At 50.1% G+C, this 23650-nt stretch overlaps 1 protein-coding gene across 1 annotated transcript; it reads left to right on the top strand.

Annotated features, from left to right (window-relative positions):
• Positions 1 to 788: 788 nt before the first annotated feature.
• On the top strand, positions 789 to 2936 carry FOXL2 (forkhead box L2). The gene has a single exon (XM_060196527.1). It carries the CDS (start codon positions 935 to 937, stop codon positions 1937 to 1939), a length of 1005 nt encoding a protein of 334 aa, XP_060052510.1. The 5' UTR covers positions 789 to 934; the 3' UTR covers positions 1940 to 2936.
• Positions 2937 to 23650: the final 20714 nt, after the last annotated feature.

The following is a 23650-nucleotide window of genomic DNA, read 5'->3' as shown; positions in this document are numbered from 1 at the left end:
GGGGAGGATAGGGGAGGGGAGGGAAATGCCTGCCGGGAGCGGTTACGTTCTTAAGTCTCTGAGTCCCAGTGATAACTCTGGAGGCCAAAATAATAAGAATCGTGCGCATGTTTTGTCCCTGCGCACATGTTTTCTGCAGCAGCAGTAGGGGTGCGCTCAGGCAGCTGAGATCCCGTGAATGTCAAGGACAGTCTCTTGTCGGTGACTTGTCTAGGTGACACCTGGTGACGGGGCTTGCGCACACCTTTGCGCCTGTGTGGGAGCGGGAGCCGACCAAGGTCTGTCTGGAGCTTTTCAAACACTGCCCGACCCACAGGATTGCAGCGCGGATCCTGAGCAGCGGGTGACAGTGCAGCCGGGTCGGGTCGAGCACCCCGGACCTGCGGCTGCGGGCATCCTTCGCAGGTCTCCTACCCCGGGCTCCACCGCGCTCCGGAAGCGCCAGGCCGAAGCTCTGCGGTCCCGGGCCCTGCTCCCCGCACCTCCCCCTGCAGTCTCCACCCACCCCGCAGGGCCTGCCCCCGCGCCCCCTGCTCCCCGCCCCCAGACGGCGGCCAGGGGCCCTGTCCTCCACCTGAAGGCGGCATGGAGGACGCAGGCTGCGGCGCCAATCGGCGGGGCACCCTGGGGTCCCCCTGCTCCCTGCGGGCCGGAGCGACCCTCTGCGGGGCCCCCAGCCCAGCACGCCGAGACAGGCTCCGGGGCTGCGGGAGGCTTGGGCCGGGGAGCCGGGGGGCGGGGAGAGAAGGAGGGGACCCCGCAAGTGAGGCGGGGACTAGCCGGGCGGGGCGGGGCGCGGGGCGCCGGCTCCCCATGGCCAGAGGCAGCGCCGCAGTCCCGCCGGCCGCTCCCCAGGGGCAGGGCCAGGAGCGCCGAGCCGCCGCCGGGAGGAGCAGCGCCCAGAGCGCACGCCCGCCCGCCCGGAGGGGGCGCCATGGCCAGCTTCCCCGAGCCCGCGGCCCCCGAGCAGCCCGAGCCCCCGGCGGCGCCCAGCCCGGGCCGGGGCGCGGGGCCCGCGGGGGCAGAGCCGGCCGAGGCCGCGCAGAAGCCGCCCTACTCGTACGTGGCGCTGATCGCCATGGCCATCCGTGAGAGCGCCGAGAAGCGGCTGACGCTGGCCGGCATCTACCAGTACATCATCGCCAAGTTCCCCTTCTACGAGAAGAACAAGAAGGGCTGGCAGAACAGCATCCGCCACAACCTCAGCCTCAACGAGTGCTTCATCAAGGTGCCCCGCGACGGCGGCGGCGAGCGCAAGGGCAACTACTGGACGCTCGACCCGGCCTGCGATGACATGTTCGAGAAAGGCAACTACCGCCGGCGCCGCCGCATGAAGCGGCCTTTCCGCCCGCCGCCCGCGCACTTCCAGCCGGGCAAGGGCCTGTTCGCGCCCGCCGCGCCCCCCGCGCCCTGCGCCGGCCCCGACGGCTACGGCTACCTGGCGCCGCCCAAGTACCTGCAGCCCGGCTTCCTGGGAGGGTCCTGGCCGCTGCCGCAGCCCGCCGCGCCGCTGCCCTACGCCTCCTGCCAGGCCGCCGCCGCCGCCGCGCCCGCCAGCCCCGGGGCCGCCGTCAAGGGGCTGGGCGCGCCCGCCGCCTCGTACGCGCCCTACCCGCGTGTGCAGGGCCTGCTGCCGCCCGCCGTGGTGAGCTCCTACAATGGCCTGGGCGCCCCCGCCGCGCCCCCGCCGCCCGCGCACGCGCACCACCTGCACGCCGCCGCGCCCCCCGCGGGTCCGCAGCTCCCCGGGGCCGCCCCGCCACCGCCGCCGCCCGCGCAGCTCAGCCCCGCCAGCCCCACGGCCGCCGCACCGCCCGCGCCCGCGCCCCCCGGCCTGCAGTTCGCCTGCGCCCGACAGCCCGAGCTCGCCATGATGCACTGCGCCTACTGGGAGCACGACGCCAAGGCGGGCGCGCTGCACTCGCGCCTCGACCTCTGAGCGCCGCTCTGGGTTCCGCCAGGGCTGCGGGGACCCTCCCGGCTCAGCTCCCGGCTCAGCTCCCTCCTCCTCTCCAGTGCACCCGCCTGAGGGTCGGGGCCGTCGAGGCAGGACACCCAGGAGACGGGAGTCCGCACCCCTTGGCTCCTTGCTCCCCAGGGCGGCGCGCACAGGCCCCGCGGGGCCCCAGACACACGCCACACGCGCCTCCTCGGAGCCGCGCAGCCCGGGCGCGAGGGACCGGGAACCGGGAACCGGCTGCGCTGCCTGCGTCCCCGACACACCGCGCGGCCCGACTCGAAGCGCCCCTGCGCCCCGCAGGCTCGGGTATCTTCAGGCTCGGGCTCACGTTTTGCTCGAACGATCGGTGAGGCTCTGTGCTAGATCTTTTTTTTTTAAATATATATATGTATATTTTTAAGGGAGTAAGAAAAAAAAATCTCACCGGGACAACCGGCGGAGGATCGTGGCCTTGAAGTTTGCGAAAGCCAAATATGACTTTTTTCCCCCTCCTCTCTCTCTGCGAGGAGATTTGAAGTAGAATTGCTGCTGGGCCTTCAAAAAAAATTGTTTAGAGAAGGAGGGAAATGTATGCAGCTTAAAAAGAGGGTTTTCTCTACGAATGAGGGAGTTTTCCCTCCCTCTCCCTAGTTAAAAAAAAAAAAAAAAAAACTAAATTTCTCTAGAAGCTACGCTACAAACCACCAGGGCAAGAGGGAAATCTCTGGCGAATGGCTGAGTTTTGTTTTCCGAAAGTCTCGCTTCTCCCACCTAGAGAAGGAAGAATGTGGATCCTGGCAGCGGTAGGACCCGACCAGCTTGTGGCTCAAAATCCTGGCGGTTCTGTGTTCTGTCGTTTGGGGGACCAATGTTTTTAGAGAGAACTAGAGCACTTTTGTTGTTTGGTGGGGTTGTTTTTAGTTTTATTTTTTGTTTGTTTGTTTTGTTTTTCTCTCTTGTTGATTCCCTGAATAAATTTTTTTGTTCTTTCTTTTAACACGGACTTAGATTATTTCTGTCGCGCCTATGCTTTGCTCCGCAGCTGGCCTGCAGGGGAGTATTTTCAGCAAAGTTTGAGGGAGTCCCAGTGCAGGGCCTGGACTGTTGGTGGCTGTCGCTGCCACTTTGTTTTCTGTGTCCTCTCCAGTCCCCATCCCCATCCCCCACTCGTGCTGTTTTCTTGTCCTCAGAGGGGTTTATCTGCCCCAACGGCTTGGCTCTGAAGACACCGGCTGTGGGCCGGATTTGCTCTGAGTTTTTTGGGGTTTTTTGTTTTTTTTTTTCCTCCACGGAATGCACATGTTCTTCTACCTCACGCCCACCGGGTCTTACTGGGTGTGGGGCCCCCATCGCTGATCAGCTCTCTTTCGCATTTTCCCAGCCAGACTTAACAGTTATATGGGATGTATTCCCAATTGATTTTTTTAAAATTCTCTGTGGGCTACAAGTCTTCATAGATGTGGCCCGTCGCTGTGTTATTTGGGGTGATCTGAATCCATTTATGAAGAACTTGAGAGATCTGGAGACTATTGGAGAGAGCAATGAACTACCTACTGGATGCCTACAGAAAATTTTTTTTCTTACTTTACTGGATCCTTCCTAATATTGAATTAAGAATGGTGCTTCTTTAGCTAAGCAGATAGCATAATGATTATGCAAAAAGACTTTTCAGGCCTGAGGCTCCAAAGTTTCAGGTCCAGTCCCCAGCATCACCAACAGCCTGAGCAGAGCGGTGCTCTGGTAGGAAAAGAAAGCAAAAGGAAAGGAAAGGAAAGGAAAGGAAAGGAAAGGAAAGGAAAGGAAAGGAAAGGAAAGGAAAGGAAAGGAAAGGAAAGGAGAAAGGAAAGATGTAAAGAAAAGAGTGGTGCTTATTTGAAAAGACAACAGTTTTGTTGATGTTGATGATTTTGTTTTATTTGGGGGGATATGTGTGTGTGTGTGTTATTTTTTTGTTTGTTTGTTTTCTACCAGGTTGCAGTGTGGGGCTCCCAGGCTGATTTGGGGGGAGTTAACCTTTGATCTTCAGATGGGATAGTAAGAGCTCCCCCTTTTCATGGCTGTTGCACAGTTTGGACTGGACCCAGCAGCCAGTCTAGTGCTAGTCCCCTGCTGCACCCCACCCCTCAAAAAAAAAAAAAAAAAAAGGCAACTCTGAGCAGCCAGAATGTGCAGGAGTGACTGCTCCACGTTTGGGGCATGAATCCTGCCTGCTGGCCTTTGTCTTCAGTCAGCTGGAGGGAATGGGGGGATCATACCACCATGGGAGAGTTAGGGGAACCCCATTATAGGAAGTCTGCTTTTGAAAATTGACTCTACTTATGATGCCCCCTTCCTGCCCTCAGGCATCACCAAAAAAAGTAATGGGGGGTGATTCTGGGAAGTTTCACAGGACCATCACCCCAAGATGGGTACCACAGGCTGGTGAGGGAGGCTTAGCTGGGGCAGGAAGCCGAGGTGCAGCGTTCAGGGCACTACTGTCCTTCATTGCTCCTTTGTCTTGCTGGCATATAGGAGGAGAAAGGAAAACAAGTGCTCGTCCTGCATAGTGTGGTGTGGACAGGTCCTGTGGGCAGGAGTTGCCCTTCCAGTGTGTATCATGCCCTATGGTGGGGCCAGAGCCATGTGCATTCACCCACAGAGGAAATTGGATGGGGGTAGGAGGTGTGCTAGCCATGCAGTCACTACCCAGAGAGAACTGACAGGGTGCAGGAACCTGGAGTCCTGGGCGGTGGGTGCTGGCCTGCCGAACCATTTCTGGGCATCAACACCCTGCCTGCTGGGTTAGGACATAATACATGCAGAGCCTCTGCACCTCAGCTCCCTGCAGTTGCTCTGCCCCCCCCCACCCACCCCCACACACACACAAACAGAAGGGAAGTGGCCAGGCCTGGGAGACTGGTAGACTGCCATCGGCCACACTGGTGGATAGAGCCTTTGTCTACACCAAGAACTGATACACGTGTGCGCGTGCACACGAGCACGCACAAACCTTCAGCCAGGGGACCAAGATGAGGGTGACATAAAGGGCTCAGAATGACTGCCCGCTCTATTTCCTGCCCTAGTGGGGTTCTCCCAAATTCATCTGCCTGTCTCCCCACCAGTGCTAAAGGCTTGAGGTGTATGCTGGCTCTCTTCCTCTCTCATCCGTATCCTCTCCCTCTGAACTTTCAGGTCTCAGTTGGAGGTGCTGGTTTGAGGAGCTCCCTAAGTAAAGACACAAGTTGGGAAGAGACTCCCCTAGCAATCAGGGCTGGCAGAGGCAATCTGATCTAGATGCAGGCGTGGTGTGTGTGTGTGTGTGTGTGTGTGTGTGTGTGTGTGTGTGTGTTTGTGTTTGCCTGGCCGGAATGTAAATACAACCTAAATAGAGGCTGTTCCCAATGTTCTCCCTCCCACCCACCCTTGTGGGCTCATTCTGAAGAAATGACTAAATGTGGTACTGCGTGAGCATTGTGGACTCGAGCTTGTAAACATCCTCGAACTCCTCACATCCACACACAGAATCCTAGTTGCCCCTACAGCTCCCAGCCAGAGCCTTTTGGTGTGTGTGTGTGTGGGGGGGGGGGGGGTTACGCTACTGACTGACATGCAAAGTGCTAGAAATCTGTCAGTGTGCAATACACAGGCGCATCCTACTTCCCCTGGGATTCTGGGCCTGTTTCCAGGTGCTTGAGTTAAAAGAGCTCAAGGCCCCCTTCACCCTAGATTTGGGTAGCTTGAGCTGTACACACCTGAGCCCTGCTGGCCTGTGGTTCCCACCCTGGAGGGCAGTTGGAAGGGTGGTGTAGGAGCCCCCTGGTGGTAGGTGGCCATTCGAGACCAGGGCTTTTGGCTGCTGGAGGAGCCGAAAAGGACCCAGGAAACTGGGTCAGATACTAAGCCATCAGCTCCTGCTCCACAAAAGTCTTTCCCTGGGTGGCCTGAGGAGATGCTGGCCTCTTGTGCCGGGAGATCAGTCGAGTGCACCTCCTTCCAGTGGAGCTCAGCTGCTGGCCACAGAGCCTGGCTGCCCGCTGTCTCCAAAGTACGGCCCTTGCTTGGGGGAGAGGGGGGTGGAACTCACCCACTCTGCTTGGGGGATGGGGAGAGGTACGGAGCTGTAGGGAGCAAGCTCTTACTTCAGCCTTAGGACTCCCAGGAACTAAGAATTCTCCAACTCCAGCTGTCTTATTACCTACTTTCTTTTCTTTCTTTTTAAACATCTGTTTATTTTTAATGATAGAGATACAGAGAAAAACAGAGACTAGAGCACTGCTCAGCTCTGGCTTATGGAGCTGCTGGGGATTGAACCTGGGACCTCAAAGTTTCAGGTATGAAAGTCCTTTGTAGAACCATTTGTCTCCCCAGCCTACCTTTGTGCTTCCTTCCTTCCTTCCTTCCTTTTTAAACATTTGTTTATTTTAATGACAGAGAGAGAGAGAGAGAGAGAGAGAGAGAGAGAGAGAGAGGGCTTTGGCTTGTGGTAGTGCAGGGAATTGAATCTGGGACTTCAGAGACTCAGGCGTGAGAATCTTTTCCGTGTCCATTATGCTGTCTTCCCAGCTTTCTGGAGTGATGGCTTCATTTCACCAGTAAATAATTTCTGAGTTCCAGGAACTTATCAATATTTAAGAATACTGGGGTCTTAGAGGTGATCTTCATTATCTAGAGTTTCTGAGGAGAGGCCCAAGAGTGCTGAGTACTGGGACCCACTTGGTTCCGGCTTCAGAGCTTCAGCCGATGAAGGGCATCTAGCTTGGTGATTAGCTAAGATGAGTTCATGCTGGGGTCTCTTCACCCCAGGAGGATTTGGCAGGGGGTGGATACAAACAGGACCTATTCAGTTGGGAAGAAGGAACCTGAGCTTAGAGACCTCCTTTAATAACAGTGTGATCTTGGACCAAATGCCTTTGCTGAATTCTAGTCTTAGCTGTGACAGAGAAAGGAGGACAGCTCCTTTTGTGGGGCTATTAAAGTGATTAACTGTTCTGAAGTTAAAGTACACCATTTTGAGCAGCTGATTAATCTGACTTCCCTTCTCTGATAGAAGAAAAGGAGAGGAGGAAGGGAAAAGAAAAACGCTTTTGGTAGAAGCCATTTATAGGGTCTGACATTGGTTTTTTTGGTGGAGTTTTTGGTTTGTTAGTATTTTTTGTTTGGTTGGTTTTGTTTTCAACGAGAGCCCTGGTCGACTCTTACTTATGGTGGTGCTGGGGATTGAACCTGGGACCTTGGAGTCTCAGGCATAGAAATCTGTTACTTAAGCCACTGTACTATCTCCCAAGCCTGGGAGGTCTAACCATCTAGCACAGCACCCATGGCCAGCCCTGTACACAAACGAATCCAGACCATCCACTAACCTCCCTGGTCGGTGGGTTGGCAGTTTCACAGGGCCCCTTCACCCTGAGGCTGACGGACCTTTAGCCCCATGGGAGGTCAGCTCTTAGAACCAGGGATATTTGAAAGTTACTCAAAGTACATTTTAAACGTTCATGTCAGAATAAAGAAATGTGTGACTGTGAGATGAATGGTGTCAGCTGGACTTCTAGCAATGATTTCACAGTATATGCAAATGTTGAGTCATTATGGTATACACTTGCAATTAATATAAAGTTCTATGTCAAAAAGAAAGAAAGAAAGAAAGAAAGAAAGGGAACTCGCAGAGACTCAGAGCTCTTGGGAGGGGCCCCTCCCGCTCTGGGACGCCTCCCTTTCAACGTGGTCTGTTTGAACATTTCCCCTACCACCACCCCTCCCCCGCTTTTCAGGAAAGCTGGAGGTTTCAGAGATCAGCGTGGGCGAAGCTCCTCTTTGAGGAGAGACGGGAAGCCTCGGGGCAAACGCAGGAAGCGGGTTGGGGCAAGGATGAGCCCCCCGGAGGCTGGGGACTGGGGCCGAGAGACCTAGAGTCCCCAAAACGCAGATCCGAGCCACCACCCCCTTCCCATGCAAGCCTGGCTGTGGCCCCGTGGTGCTGGGTGCCGGGCGCTGGGCGCTGGGTGCTGGGGCACAGGGAGCGGGCCCTCGGGAAGGCCGGGGTCCAAGAAGCCAAGCACGCTAGGCAGCCTGCGCCCGCCCGGGAGGGAGGGCAGCTACATGAGTCCAGGTGGGGAGCCGCCCCCCTGCCCCCAGCCCAATGTCCTTAGTAACGACCGCAGGGACCAGACAGAAGAGAAATTCACTCAGACTTCACTGGAAGGGAGACAAATGGTTCACAAAGAAAGGCTGGACATGGGGGGAGTTGGAAGGGGGAGTCCTGAACGGAAGGACTGTATCTGTCAGTGTTGGAAGAGGGGACGGGGAAAGGGAAGATGTGGTTGAGGAAATTGTACACATTAAAAAAATAATAATAAATAAATAAATAAAACCTCGCTCCAGCACTCGCTCAAGGGCTTGCCTCAACTCCCGCAGTCCCCCGCCCACACGCTGCGGACACAGAGGCCGCCCCGTGCTGCCCCGGACTCCCCGGGGGGCCTCGCTGGAACCCAGGCCATCCCCAGCTTCCTGAAAAGTCGCTGGGACCCCCGGACCCTTTCTATTTTCCTATCTGCGGAAAGTAGAGGTCACTGCACTGGGGTCCAGCCTCGCTCGGCTCGCCCCTCAAAAGTGGGGCGCACCGCTTCGGCTCACAATTTAGGATCGAAGAACTGAAGGATCAGGACTCGGAGGGGGGAGCCTTCCGGCCTCCAGAACCCGCTGGCCCTGGGCGAGCGCAGACTCTGGGGACCCAGATCCGGGCCTCTGCGGGGAGCTCCGGGGCTCCCAACCCAGCTGGGATGCGGGTGCACCCCATCCTGCAGCCCGCAGCTAAGGCAGGGATCCCGGCAGAGGGACTGGCCGAGCCTGCCTGCGGAAGTTGGGGGTCCCAGTCCAGCCTGTCCAGGCAGGGACTCCTGCCTCCTGTTTGCTCAGACCAGGGAACAGTCCTACTCGCTTCACCTTCCTGGGGTCTCACGAAGCAGTGGCCGGAACTGCGCCGCTGCCTGAGCGAAATGCAGCTCGGAGACTCTCTGTGGCATCCCCGGGCCCTGTGAGCCTGGTAAAGGTGGCGGGAGTGGGAGAGGGCGGCCGCGCCCTTGGGCCCCACCCGCCCGCTTAACTCTCTCGACCAACCCCAGCTGAAACCTGAGCTGCGCTAGGTTGGCTGATGAGTTGAAGGAGACCGGATCCGGGCGCCCAGCAGCCTGGAGCTGTTGGGGCCCCTGGCAGTGGGGAGGCCCCGGGCGGGGCCAAGGTCCTTTATATGGGAGGCGCTAGTTTGCCCCATCCCAGTGTGCTCGCCCACCGAAGCACAGAGGTGCAAGCACACCAACCGTGCTTGGGGTGTGCCTGGGCACCGCTTTGCGTGTTATTGACATGGTGCGGGAGCTGGCCGGAGTGGTCACCACACTCCGCAGGTTCACGGGGCCGCTGAGGTCTACAATGGCCTCCTCCCTTCCAACTGGAGGCTGGAGAAGGTGCCGGTTTGCACACAGTCTAGGAGCGACTGAGACCCACCCCCACCCCCCCACACACACACATATACCTCTGCAGAACGTGGACAGGATAGGAAGGAGGGGTGTCTTCCCGGCTAGTCTAAGACTCCCAGCCGCCCCAGACCCTGAGATCGATGCCTGACCTTCTAGGCACCCATCGGCAGTGGCGAGGTTTAGATCATTTGCTGATACGTGCACGCAGTCTTTTGGAACTCCAGGAACCTTCCTGTCCAGACCTGGTGAAGTAGGGAAAGAGGGTTCTCAGGGATTACAGCAAAGGAGTGGGGAAGATTCCCAGGCTGCAGCAGGGTGCAATGCAACTAACTCCCGCAGAGGCTGGCACCTAGATGAGTAAAGTTTCAGTCTCCCCAGGAGCACCCCCAAAAGCTCCAGCAAGGAAGCTGGAATTTACCCGAGCTGCTATCTGGAATCTCTCCCAACTTGGGGAGGCTGGGACCCCACGAGGTCCATTTTATTTATCGCGCGCGCGTGTGTGTGTGTGTGTGTGTGTGTGTGTGTGTGTGTGTCCACAGCACTGCACGACACCTGTAGAGAGGGAGATTAAACCTGTGATTTCAGAGCCTTTTTGCATAACCATTATGCTATCTCCCCCGCAATTTACTTTTTATTTGATATGATAGAGAGAAATTGAGAGGGGTGGGGGAGAAAAAGAAAAAGAGCAGCCTTTCTCCACCACTCTTGAAGCTTCCCCTGCAGTGGAAGGGTGGGCTTGAAGCCTAGTCCTTGTTCTTGGTGACGGGTATGCACTTCCCAGCCCCACTAACTCCATTTTATGGAAGGTTTTTCTTTGTTGTTGTTTGTTTTTTACATATTTGCACTGCTTGGCAGCAAAGGAAGAAGTCAAGGGTAGAATCCTGTGATTAGTGTTTGGACCTGTAGACCCCAGACTGGGTCTATAGACCACTTACAGATCACCTGGTCCCTACTGCAATTGCAGTCACCTCACTCTCCACCTCTGAGCCCCAGGCCAAGGCCACCAAGTGGATCCCAGCCCACGTCAGCTCCTCAGAGTCCCTACTCCCGCTCCCACCTGTGGCTGGAATAGGTCTCCCAGGCAAGTATGTGTTGGGTTTTGCTGCTGGCTTCCTGGAGGGGGTGGGGGATTTCATGTACCCCCTTCCCCCAGCCTTGATTCCAGACTGAGGTTAGCCACAGCCCTCCTCCTTTGGCTGCCCTTGGGCCTAGGGGACCAGTGGCTGCTGACTGAGATCACTGGACTCCAGGTCCCAAGGCTGCCAGGCCCTGCAGAGCCCCAACCGGGCAAGGTTGCCCTGCGGCTGCAGGGCACACCAAGGGATCATTGCTGGCAAGGCACAGAGGGGTGACCTGGCTAGAATTGGGCCCTGGTTGCTGGTCCCTCTTGCTCAGCCTCAGACTTCCACTGCACCAGTGCACAGCAATCCAGGGTTAGCAACTAGCATCAGGGTTCCAGGAACCTGCCAGACATGGCCCTCCTTTTGCCTGGTGTAAACACCCACCCCCATCTGCTCATTGTCACCAGGGCACTTGGTGCTTCTGGTTTTTTGCAGTGCACCTGTCCTCCCATCCAACCAAGGAGTCCTGTGGGGCTATGGGTGCCCGGCCTGGCAAGTCAGCCAACAGGAAGAATTGAAGGCTCATCCACCCCAGGGCACTGAAAAGGCTTTAAGGCAGTGAGGCGAGAGACACCATCATCACCTGCTCAAACCCCAAGCCTTAAACATCCCCCCCCCACACTCCCATTTACAAAGTGGATCCAAGAATTCAAGTGGGGAAGGGGTAAGAAGTAAAAATGCACATAGAAAACAAATTTACATTTTTTTTATTTCAAAGGAGTGTGATTAGCTCAGCAGGTTGAGTTCAGAATTTGCTTGTCTGAGGCTCCCTGAGCTCTGGCTTCTCTCCCTGTTCTCTCAAATGGGTGTAATAAGAAATAAATACAATTAAAAAATGAAAATTTAATAATATGTATATTTTTCATTGTCATCAGGATTCTCACTGGTTCCTGGTGCCTGCATGACAAATCCACCACTCCCAGGGGCTATTTCCCTTTCTTTCTTCCTTCCTTTTTAAAAAAAATTCTTTAAATTTATTCATAAGATAAAAAATATAAACAAGACCATAGAGTAAGAGGGATATAATTCTACACAATTCCCACTCCTGGGGCTATTTCCCTTCCTTTCTTTTTTTTTAAAATCAATTTATTCATAAAATAAAAAATATCAACAAGACCATAGAGTAAGAAGGGTACAACTCAACATAATTACAACTACCAGAGTTCTGTATCCCATCCCCTCCCTTGAAAGCTTTCCTATTCTTTTTTTTCATTTTTTATTATTAATTTTTTTACTTTACAAAATTACATGTCAACAGGGGTTTAAGTCCACACCATTCTCACCACCAGAGTTCTGAATCTTCAGTCTCCCCACTGCAAGCCACTGCAATTCCCCTAAGGTTGTAGACATGGGCCAACCATCATCTCTACAACTATCTGTCCATATTTATACATAATTGCCCCCCTTTTGTTCCTGATCTAATCTTCTCTTCCCCTCCAAGCCACTCATGACAACATTGCTACTTCCATATGTCCCTCTCCTTTTCCTCCTCTCTCTCTCAGGGTGCTGATGGAGCTGGAGTTCAGAGCCCTCTTCCTCCTATCACGTCTCCCCTGCTGGGAGTATGGATCCAGGTTGTTTGGGGGGGAGCAGAAGGTAGGAGTCTGGCTTCTGTGATTGCAAAGCTTTCCTATTCTTTATCCCTCTGGGAACATGGACCTAGGATCATTATGGGGTGCAGAAGGTAGAAGATCTGGCTTCTGTAATTGCTTCTCCACTGATAGGACAGAGAGAAATTGGGGGGAGGGAACACCTAGACCTGCTTCACCACTAGTGAAACTTTTCCCCTGCAAGTGTATGTGGCGGGGGGGGGGGGGGGGGGCTTTGAACCAAGGTTCTTGCACATAGCAATACATGAGCTCAACCGCAACTGGGTGCACCACTGCCCAGCTCCTAAAAATATTTTGAATTAAAAATTTTATTAAGAAATGAAAACAAATGTTTTGTGTGTGAGACCCTGAGTTCTATTCTAGCATTAAGAATGAAAAAGAGGGGCTAGGTGCTGGTGCACCTAGTTAAGCACACATTTTTACAATGTACAAGAATCTAGGTTCAAGGCCCTGGTCCCCACCTCCAAGCGGTTAACTGGTGCTACAGGTTTCTCTCTGTCTCTCCCTTTCTATCTCCCTTTCCTCCTCAATTTTCTCTATGCCCTGTCAAATTAATAAATACAACTTTTAAAAAGAAAAGAAAGGAGCAGAAGGTGGCACAGTGGATGAAGTGCAGGGCTCTCAAGCAAAAGGTCCTGAGATGAACCCCTGCTGTTACATGTGCTGCTATGATGCTTTGGTATGTTCTCTCTCTCTCTCTCTCTTTCTCCTGCCTTCTCCCTCTCTTTCTCTCATGAATAAATAAAAAATTTCTTCTTTGCATGTTCTGAGTAAAGTTTACTTTATATAATTAAAAATGCATTGTATATAGAATTTCCATTTTCCCTATCAAGATTACCACTGGGGCTCAGTGCCTGTATGACTGCCATTCTAGTAGCTTTTTTTGTTTTGTTTTGTTTGTTTTGATAGAGGGTGATACAGAAAGAACTAGAGAGAGAGAGGGAGGAAAGGGGGAAGGGAGATAGGAGAGATACCTGCAGCACTGCTTTACCACTTCTGTAACTGAGGGACAGGGTCTTGTACCACATCCTCATGCATGATAACATGTACACTACCCAGGTACACCACCACCTGGTCCATAGGATCTGCAATTTTGCAACTTGCTTCTTCCATCCTTTAACCATAAGACACAGTTCATGTTATTCTTTAAATAATGATGATTTAAATCACATGAGTGTTTTAACAGTCCATCACATGACTGAACTGTATTTCTTTTATATAGCACCTGACTATGTAGCATCAAGCCGCATCTGATTCCCTGTTCCAGCTCCAGGGAAGCTCCTCAGCTACACTCTGAGTACCAGATATGCACTGAGTAGTTGATCATTAAGTTTGAATCCTTTGCTTGCCCAGAAAGGAGAGTTATGTGATCATACATGGGCACTGAGAACCCTTCCTCACATTTGGGGTGACCTTAAGTCAGAAGAGGGCCTTCTGCTGGCTGACAGCTCCTTGCTGGAGAAATAATTGTCTTTACTTTGCCAATGTGTCCCAGTGCCTCACCTCTCCAGAGTGCTACCCCACTAGGGAAAGACAGAAACAGGCTAGGGGTGTGGACTGACCTGCTAACGTCCATGTCCAGGAGAGAAGCAATATAGAAGCCAGAACTCTCACCTTCTGCACCCCATAAAGAATTTTGACCCATACTCCCAGAAGGGGAGAAATGTTAGGGAAAGATGACCAGAGGGCTCTGAACTCCAATTCCATCAGAACCCAGAGAGAGAAGAGGATAAAAGGAAGACATTCAGAAGTAATAACAGGAGTAGGTATGTGTGACTTAGAAGAGAAGGCAGGACCATAGGGAGAAAATGAGCAAATACATATAAATTGAGACAGATAGTTATATAATAGAATAGAAATAATAGTCTGCCCATATCTGTGACCTTGGGAGAGCTACTGCAGTTTCCAATGGAGGGAATGGGGGCATAGAACTCTGGTGGTGGGAACAATGTGGAATTAAACCTCATTATCTCATAATTTTCTAAATCAATATTAAATTCTAATTAAAAAATAAATAATAAAATACATAAATAAAACAGCTCTTAGGTTAAAAAATAAATAATTGTCTTGAGAGAAAGCAGAAGGGATGGGAGGTGATAACCGCAGATGGGACATTGGACTAGCAAGTATGAGGTGCTGAGTTCAGTCCCTGGCATGTGCTAGAGTGATGCTCCAGTTCTATTTACTTATCTATCTACCTCATGAATGAATAAATGTATCTTTAAAAAAGGAAGGAAGGGTGGAAGGAAGGAAGGAAGGAAGGAAGGAAGGAAGGGTAGATGGAAGGTAGGTCCAGGAGGTAGCACAGTGGATAATAACACATTGGATTCTCAAGTATGAAATGCTGAGCTCAGCTCTGGCATCACATGTGCCACAGTGGTGCTCTGGTTCTTTCCCTCTTCCCTTCTCACTCATTAATCATTAAATCAATATAGAAGAAGGAGGAGGAGGAGGAGAAGAAGAATGAGAAAAAGGAGAAGGAGGAGGAGGAGAAGAAGAAGAAAGGAAGAAGGAAGGAAGGAAGGAAGGAAGGAGAGACCAGCAATGTGTTTGAAGAGCTGTTTCTAGGGCCAAAACCCTATACCCCACTTAGTCCACAGGGCAGTATGTGTTTGACTCCTGCATGTTCCCCTTCATGTGTTGTGTGACCTCAGAAAATCAGCTCACCTGGGAGTTAGGGCAGTAGTGCAATCAGTTAAATGCACGTGGCGCAAAGAGCAAGGACCGGCATAAGGATTCCGGTTTGAGCCCCCGGCTCCCCACCTACAGGGGAGTCGCTTCACAGGCGGTGAAGCAGGTCTGCAGGTGTCTATCTTCCGCTCCCCCTCTCTGTCTTCTCCTCTCTCCATTTCTCTCTGTCCTATCCAACAACAACATCAATAATAACAAAACAAAACAAAAAAAGGGCAACAAAAGGGAATAAATAAATATTTTTAAAAATTTAAAAAATAAATTAAAAAAGAAAATCAACTCACCCTTTCTAACCTTGTTTTAAAATTGATACAAGAACATTTTCACACTGAGCTGGTTTTGTTTTGTTTTAAGCTTCCAGATAAAGAATTGCATCACTCAGCTGGGTGCCTGTAAGCAGACCCCCTCAAGCCCAGCATCCTCTGCTCCTCCTGCCTCTGCAGCTGCTGCTCAGTTGCTTCTGGCCTTGGCTTCGCTCTGGGGGTAGAGGCATTTGCCCTCTCCCTCAACTCCTGAACCCTGGCACTGAGCCGGGCCAGGTTCTCAGGGGCTTGAGGAGTCACTCGCTGGTGACAATCAGGCCTCAGCTTGGACTGTTTACACTTGACCAGCTTGGACAGGAAAACCTGTGAGCCCTTCATTCACCAGGATCCGGTGATTGTTGCTGCAGAGACGATATTTGTGTTTCTAAAAGAAAAGGTCCATTCGCTGCTCTGCTACACACACACACACACACACACACACACACACACACGCACACACGCAAGTCCACATGCTCTTTCTTTTTTGCTTGTGTCCACAGAGTGGAGGAGACAAACCTCTGGGTCTGCTCCATGGCCCAGCTTTGGAGGCCAACCTGGAAGGTTCCCTTTGACTTACTGGCTTGTTTATGTGAGCACCACCCAGCTGTAGCTCTGCTAGGCCTCTTTTGTAAGTGCTCAGAGCAGGCTTCTCTTCCTCCAGATTTAAAAAAAAAAAAAAAAAAAGTGGGGGGGGCTTCTTCTCTCCAAGACAAGAGGCCTTCAGAAACCATTTCCCAGGCTGACAGTATAGTTCATCTTGATAGTGCACTGCTCTGCCCTGTGCACCACCCAAATTCAAGCCCAGCATCCACTGAATTGAAGGAGACTGATCTCTTTCACGTTCTCTGCCTCTCTGTGTCTCTAGCTCTTTTTAAAAAGAAAGAACTCAATTGGTGGAGCATCAGACTTTTGTGCTTAAGGTTTCCTTTTCAGTCTGCACATACCAGAGTAATGCTCAAGTCCTCTCTCCTCTCTGCCACATGTGAAGTTCTTTCTTGTGTTATGAATGAAATAAATCTTAAAAAAAAAAAATCAGGTTTTTTTTTAACCACTGCACCTCCTCCTGGACCACATGACAAAAAAATTTTAAAAGATGTGTTTATTTACCTATGACAGAGAGAGAGGGAGGGAGAGGGAGAGAGAGAGAGAGAGAAAGAGAAAGGACACCAGTGCATCACACTGGCCCATGTGATACCAGGGATGGAACTCAGGACCTCGTAACTGACATCTCCATGGGCACATGACAAAATTTTCCAAGAACAGATTTCAGGATTCTCTTTGATTCTATGTTTTCTCTAGCATCTCTAGGACTGGTGCTCTGCAATTTCCCTGAGTGGTTTCCTGTGGTCAGCTCCTACAGGTGATTCTGATGAAGCCAGTGGAGCCACCAAAGCAGACAACTGCTACTTCCTGTTGGCTGAGGTTCCTCCAAATGGATTCTGGGAAATACAGATTCCATTCCATTCCATTTTAGTGTGACCACATGGCATTAAAAAGAGCCTGGTAGGGAGTTGGGTGGTAGCGCAGCGGGTTAAGTGCACGTGGTGCAAAATGCAAGGACTGGCATAAGGATCCCGGTTCGAGCCCCTGCCTCCCCACCTGCAGGGGAGTCGCTTCACAGGCAGTGAAGCAGGTCTGCAGGTGTCTCTCTTTCTCTCCCCCTCTCTGTCTTCCCCTCCTCTCTCCATTTCTCTCTGTCCTACCCAACAACGACAACATCAATAACAACAATAATAACTACAACAATAAAACAACAAGGACAGCAAAAGGGAATAAATAAATATTTTTTAAAAGAGCCTGGTGCAAATTGTGTGTCTGTGTGTGTGTGTGTGTGTGTGTGTGTATACAGTGCCTTACACATACACAATTTCACTGTTACAGTTAACTTTATCATATAGAAACAGAGACAGAATGAGAAGGAGAAAGAGATTTCAAGGCACTGAAGTTTCCCCCATGCTATACCATGGCAGGAGGGTGGGGGTGAGGGCAGGAGCCTCAGACGTGGACTAAGTGGACATGGCAAGCAGATGAGCTAACTCATCAGTGCTTCTGCTGCCGTTTTTTTCAAAAGAATATCCTAGTTTGTAACTATAAACATTTTTCTTCATGCTGGCAAAATAGTTCACTTGGATAGTGCATTGCTTTGTCATGTACACAACCCAGCCCCACCACACTGAAAGAAGCCACAGTGCTGTGGTCTCTTTCACTGTCTATATCATGTATATACATTCATATATATTTCCTGCCAGGGTTATTGCTAGGACTCAGTATCTTCACTGCAAATTCACCACTCTTCATAACCATTTGTTTTCATTTAGTTTTATGATATATAGAGAAAAAGACAGAGAGGGAGAAATAAAAAGAGACACATGCAGCACTGCTCCACCACTCATGAACCATCCCCACCCCACCCTACCCCCCTCAGATGGGGACCAGAAACCTAAACAACATATGCACTCAACTGTGTGTACCCTTTCCAAAGGTCTCCAGCTTACTGGGTGTCTCAAAACCCAGGGTCACAGAATCATACCCATCCCACTGGCCCGAGGCCCAGGACGGTGCCCCCTGCTTCCCTTGAGGAGCCTGTGACCCAGGAAAGGAGAGAGGAAGGTGCCTGCCTTCATGGCCAGGCTGGCAAACAAGGTTTGAAACCCTGCCCTACTCCACAGCAAGCTTGAAGAGTGTCTTCATTTGGTTTCGGTTCCCCTTCCGGCAGTATTCCCAAAACAATCTGCAAAGGTTTCATAAATGAGCTGCGGCGGTGGGGGGGGGGGGGGGGAATCACGCAGAGAGCCTGGCATTTGCAGAAGTGCAACAGCGACCCCTCCAGGTAGAAAGAAGAAGTGAACTATTGGCCAGCAGGCAGAAGAGGGGAGGTCCAGTACTGTTCCCTGTCCTAGCATGGACAGAAACAAAGGCCTTCTGAAAGCTGCACCACCACTTTACTGAGGAAATTCTGGTTTGCAGGATGGTGGTTGTAACAAAGGTGCATTTCCACATTTCCCCAAGACAGGTGTCAGTACATCTCATTCCACCAAACCACCATCCTGCTTCACCACATTCTTAGGTCCCCAGCCTCACCCACAGTGCTCCTTCCCATCCCCCTTCTGAACACCAGAATCTGCTATCATATACACCACAGTCCACTGAGGATTCACCCTGGATTGTCCTTTGCTTGGTTCCTTACAGCCCACCAGTGAATGGTGTGTTTGTTTGAGGGAGAGACAGAGATACAGAGACAGAGAGAGACAGAGACAAAGAGAGAAGGAGAGAACCAGAGCATCAGTCTGACACATGCAGTAGCAGGAACCCAACTCAGGACCTCATGCTTCAAGAGTTCAACATCTATCACAGTGCCCACTCTTGATTCTTACCAGTATTTTCTCTTTTTTTTTTTTATTTGTGATTGATAGTGGGTTACACATTGTAAGATTTTAGTGCATAGTTACACCAACCTACCACCAGAGTCTGTATCCCCAACCTCCCACCTCCAAAAAACAACCATCATTGTTTTCAGTCTTAGAAGCAGTTTGCTTGCTTCTGTGTTTTTTTTTCCCCAAGTCTGTGTGTATCAGATCTCTCCATTCCACCTATGAGTGAAACCATCAGGCAATTGTCTTTCATATCTTTACTTATTTTACTAAGCATAACCACCTCCAGTTCTATCCATTTTGTCCCAAAGGACACAATGTCATATTTTTTATTGCAGAGTAGTATTCCATGGAATATACATCCCATAACTTCTTTAACCAGTCTTCTATCTATTGATAGGCATTTAGGCTGCTTCCATCTTTGGCTATTGTGAATAATGCAGCTATGAACATAGCGGTGGATATGCCCCTTTGAATGAGTATTTTGTTGTCCTTTGGATAGATGCCTAAGAGTGGTATTGCTGGATCATAAGGTAACTCCATTTTCACTTGTTTAAGGACTGTCCATACAGTCTTCCAAAGTGACTGCCCCAGTTTGCATTCCCACCAACAGTGAGTGACGCAGAGTTCTGTTTTCTCCACAACCTCTCCAACACCTGTCATTTCCTGTTTTGTTGCATGAAAGCCATTGTCTCAGGAGTGAGATGATATCTCAGTGGAGTTTTAATTTGCATTTCCCTAATGGTAAGTGAAGTGGAGCATTTCTTCATGTGTCGATGGGTCATGTGTATCTTTTCTTTAGAAAACTGTTGAGGTCAGGCAGTAGCGCAGTAGGTTAAGCACACATGGCGCGAATCACACAGACCAATGGACCGACGGAAGGATCCCAGTTCAAGCTCTCTGCTTCTCCCTCCCCTACAGGGGGATCACTTCACAAGAGGTGAAGCAGGTCTGCAGATGTCTATCTTTCTCTCCCCCTCTCTGTCTTCCCACCTTTCTTTATTTCTCTCTGTCCTATGCAACAGCATCAATGACAACAATAACAACAAGGGCAACAAAATGGGAAAAAAAATATCCTCCAAAAGCAGTGGATTGTAGTGCAAGCACTGAGCCCAGCAATAACCCTGGAGGCAAAAAAAAAAAAAAAAACCTGTTTAGTTCTTCAGCCCACTTTTTTATTGGGTTATTTTTGCTTCTTTTGTAGATCTGTACCAGTTCTGCATAAATGTTTGATATCAGTCACTTGTCTGATAAGTAATGTGAAAATATCTTCTCCCATATACTTGGTTGCATGCTTATCCTTGTGCAGTTTGCTTTCGACGTGTAGAAGCTTTTTAGTTTCATGTGTTTACTCTTGTCTTCATTTCCCATGCCCAGAGGGTTGTGTCTCCAAATACTTAGAGACTCTTACTGGTATTTTCAAAGGCCTCAGGCTGTGGTCCCTCTGTCTATACAGGAGACTGCTGGGAAATTCCAAGCCTTGATGAGTGCTTTGATTAGCTCACTGTTGGACAGAGGCAATGCCTCAGAACAGACACTGGGAGGGCAGTGAGGCTGGGCACATTGTCAGTCTCCGGACCCTTGAAGCAGTGACAGGCAGACTTCTTGCTGGAGGCCTCTCTGGGACACTGCCATAGCAGCAAGACCAGCTGGCTCTTGCCTTCAGCTTCATCAGGAGGTTCTCCAAAGTGGTGGCCCTGGGCAGGTGGAGGCAGTATAATGGTTCAGTAAAAAGAATTTAGTACCTGAGGCTCCAGGGTACCAGCTTTAAGCCTTGACATCACCATAAGCCAGAGACATTGTGTATATAGACCATAACTTTCTCAGCCACTCATCTGTTGTTGGACACCTAGGTTGCTTTCAGGTTTTGGATATTATAAATTGTGCTGCTGTGAACGTAAGTGTGGTGCATGATATTCAGCTACATGGCTGTGGCCCAATTCATTTAACACCCCCAATCTCAGGATGATTCAGAATTGTCCATTGTTATGAAAAGAAAACATTGTAGGGCTGGGGAGATATCATACTGATTCTGCAAAAGATTTTCATACCTTATGCTCTGAGGTTCTAGGTTCAATCCCTAGCACCACCATAGGCCAGAGCTGAGCAGGGCTCTGGTCTCTCTGTATTAGCGTGTGTGTGTGTGTGTGTGTGTGTGTGTGTCACTCTGTATCTTTCTCTCTGCATCTCTCATTGTAATAAATGAATAAATAAAATATTTTTTAAAAAGCATTGCACAGGCCAGGAAGTGACACACCTGGTAGAGCTACAACGTTCAAGGACCCAAGTCGAGACCCTGGTCCCCCACCTCCCCACCTGCAGGGAGAAAGTTCCATGAGTGGTGAAGTAGTACTTCAGGTCTCTCTCTCCTCCTTCCCTCTTAATTTTTTTTTGGTATTTATTTATTTATTGTATAGAGATAGCCAGAAATTGAGAGGCAAGGAGGTGATGGAGGGGGAGAGAGACAGAGAGACACTTGTAACACTGTTTCACCATTTGCAAAGCTTTCCCCCTGCAGGTGCGGACTGGGAGTTCAAACCCAGGTCCTTGCACATTGCAACATGTGTACTCAATCAAGTGCACCACCACTCAGCCCCTTGGTTCCTTTTATTATTATTATTTTATTTATTTGTTATCAGATAAAGACAAAGAAAAATCAAAAGAGGAAAAAAAGAGCTAGAGAGGGGCAGTGAAAGAGAGACAAGTATAGTCCTACACCACTCATTAAGATTTCCCCCTGCAGGTGGGGACCAGAGGCTTGAACCCAGGTCCCTGCACACCGTAGTGTGTGCAATTAACCAGGTGTACCACCACCTGCCTGCCCCCCAGATTTCTAGAGTAATTAAAAAATTAAAAACTTCTTTGCTCAACAATTTGTTTGGCTTTGTATGTTAACTCTCTTTTCAATCACCAGGTTCCAGATGCCATCAGGATGCCGGCCAGGCTTCCCTGGATTGAAGACCCCACCAATGTGTCCTGGAGCTCCGCTTCCCCAGAGACCCACCCTACTAGGGAAAGAGAGAGGCAGACTGGGAGTATGGACCGACCAGTCAACGCCCATGTTCAGCGGGGAAGCAATTACCTTCTACCTTCTGCAACCCACAACGACCCTGGGTCCATGCTCCCAGAGGGATAGAGAATGGGAAAGCTATCATGGGAGGGGGGTGGGTTATGGAGATTGGGTGGTGGGAATTGTGTGGAGTTGTACCTCTCCTACCTTATGGTTTTGTTAATTAATCCTTTCTTAAATAAAATAATTAATTAATTAATTAAATTTTTTAAAAAATTAAAAACTTCTGTGGGCTTGGCTGGGGATTAACATATGGAGGTTTATTACATTGCAAGTCATTTAGGTCCATAAAGCCATGGTAGCAAAACATGCAAAGGAGAAAAGATCTAGTCATGATGGCAAAGAGCCATGAGTCCTAAAGTTTAGTTACCAGCATTCAGGTATACTTGCACAGGTCCCCAGGGGAAGCAGGATGGCAGCTCCCTGGGAGAAGGTGAGCAGGAACAGAGCTGACCAGACATCCATTTAAATAACTTCCTATACACCCACAATCCCTTGCAGGTTTGCCTACGTTTGTGATATCCTTATCAGGCATGATGTCAGGCTGACATCAACCATATGCTAATTACGTTCCTGTCCCAACAGATTTCTGTTTCTATTAAACAAATAAATTAAATGTTTTTAAAAGAAACATTGCAGTGAGAGTCTTTGCTATTCATCTATTTTTGTCCTTTGCATTGGTCATTGAAAAAGCAAGTACTACCATACACAAGGACCCAGGTTCAAGTCCCTACTCTCCACCTGCGGGGGGGGGGGGGGGGAGTTACATGAACAGTGAAGCATGTGTGTAGGTGTCTTTCTTTCTCCCTCTCTCCCCACACCTCCCTTTTTAATTTCTCTCTTCCCTATCAAATAAAATAGAAAAAAAAAAGGAGGAGGAGGACTATGGCAGCAAAATTAATAAAGTATCTAGGAGTAAACCTGATCAAAGAAGTGAAAGACTTATATACTGAAAACTATGAGTTGCTACTCAAGGAAATAGAAAATAATGGAAAGATATCCTATTAGTCATGGATTGGAAGAATTAATATCATCGGGAGTTGGGCGGTAGTGTAGCGGGTTAAGTGCACATGGCGTGAAGAGCAAGGACCAGTGTAAGGATCCCAGTTCAAGCCCCGTGTCTCCCTACCTGCGGGGGTGGGGGGGCTTCACAAGCAGTGAAGCAGGTCTGCAGGTATTTATCTTTCTCTCCCCCTCTCTGTCTTCCCCTCCTCTCTCCATTTCTCTCTATCCTACCCAACAACAACAGCAGCAATGACAACAATAATAATAACAAGGGTAACAACAAGGGCAACAAAATGGGAAAAACAGCCTCCAGGAGCAGTGGATTTGTAGAGCAGGCACCGAGCCCCAGCAATAACCCTGGAGGCAAAAAAGGAAAAAGAATTAATATCATCAAAATGAATGTTCTAACAGAGCCATATACAAATTTGATGCAATACCCATCAAAGTCCCGCCAAGTTTCTTTAAGAGAATAGAACAAAAATTACAATCATTTATCTGGGACCAGAACACACCTAAAATTGCCAAAACAATCTTGAGAAAAAGAAACAGAAGTGGAGGCATCATACTCCCAGATCTCAAACTATATTATAAGGCATTGTAATCAAAACTGCCTGGTACTGGAACAACGATAGATACAGGGACTAGTGGAACAGAAGTGAAAGTCCAGAAATAAACCCTCACACCTATGGACACCTACTTTTTAATAAATATTTATTTATTCCCTTTTGCTGTTTTATTGTTGTAGTTATTATTGATGTCTTCATTGTTGGATAGGACAGAGAGAAATGGAGAGAGGAGGGGAAGACAGAGAGGGGGAGAGAAAGACACCTGCAGACCTGCTTCACCGCCTGTGAAGCAACTCCCCTGCAGGTGGGGAGCCGGGGGCTCAAACCCGGATCCTTATGCCAGTCCTTGCGCTTTGTGCCACGTGCGCTTAACCCGCTGCACTACCACCCGACACCCTGACACCTACTTTTTATTTATTCCCTTTTGTTGCTCTTGTCTTATTTCTGTAGTTATTATTGTTGTTGTTGTTGTTGTTGTTGGATAGGACAGAGAGAAATGGAGAGAGGAGGGGAAGACAGAAGGGAGA

The sequence above is a fragment of the Erinaceus europaeus genome, chromosome 1 (genome assembly GCF_950295315.1).
Source record: "Erinaceus europaeus chromosome 1, mEriEur2.1, whole genome shotgun sequence".
NCBI classification, from domain to species: domain Eukaryota; kingdom Metazoa; phylum Chordata; class Mammalia; order Eulipotyphla; family Erinaceidae; genus Erinaceus; species Erinaceus europaeus.
The sequence above is the reverse complement of the archived record's forward strand: the minus strand, read 5'-3'. Positions and strand labels throughout refer to the sequence as shown.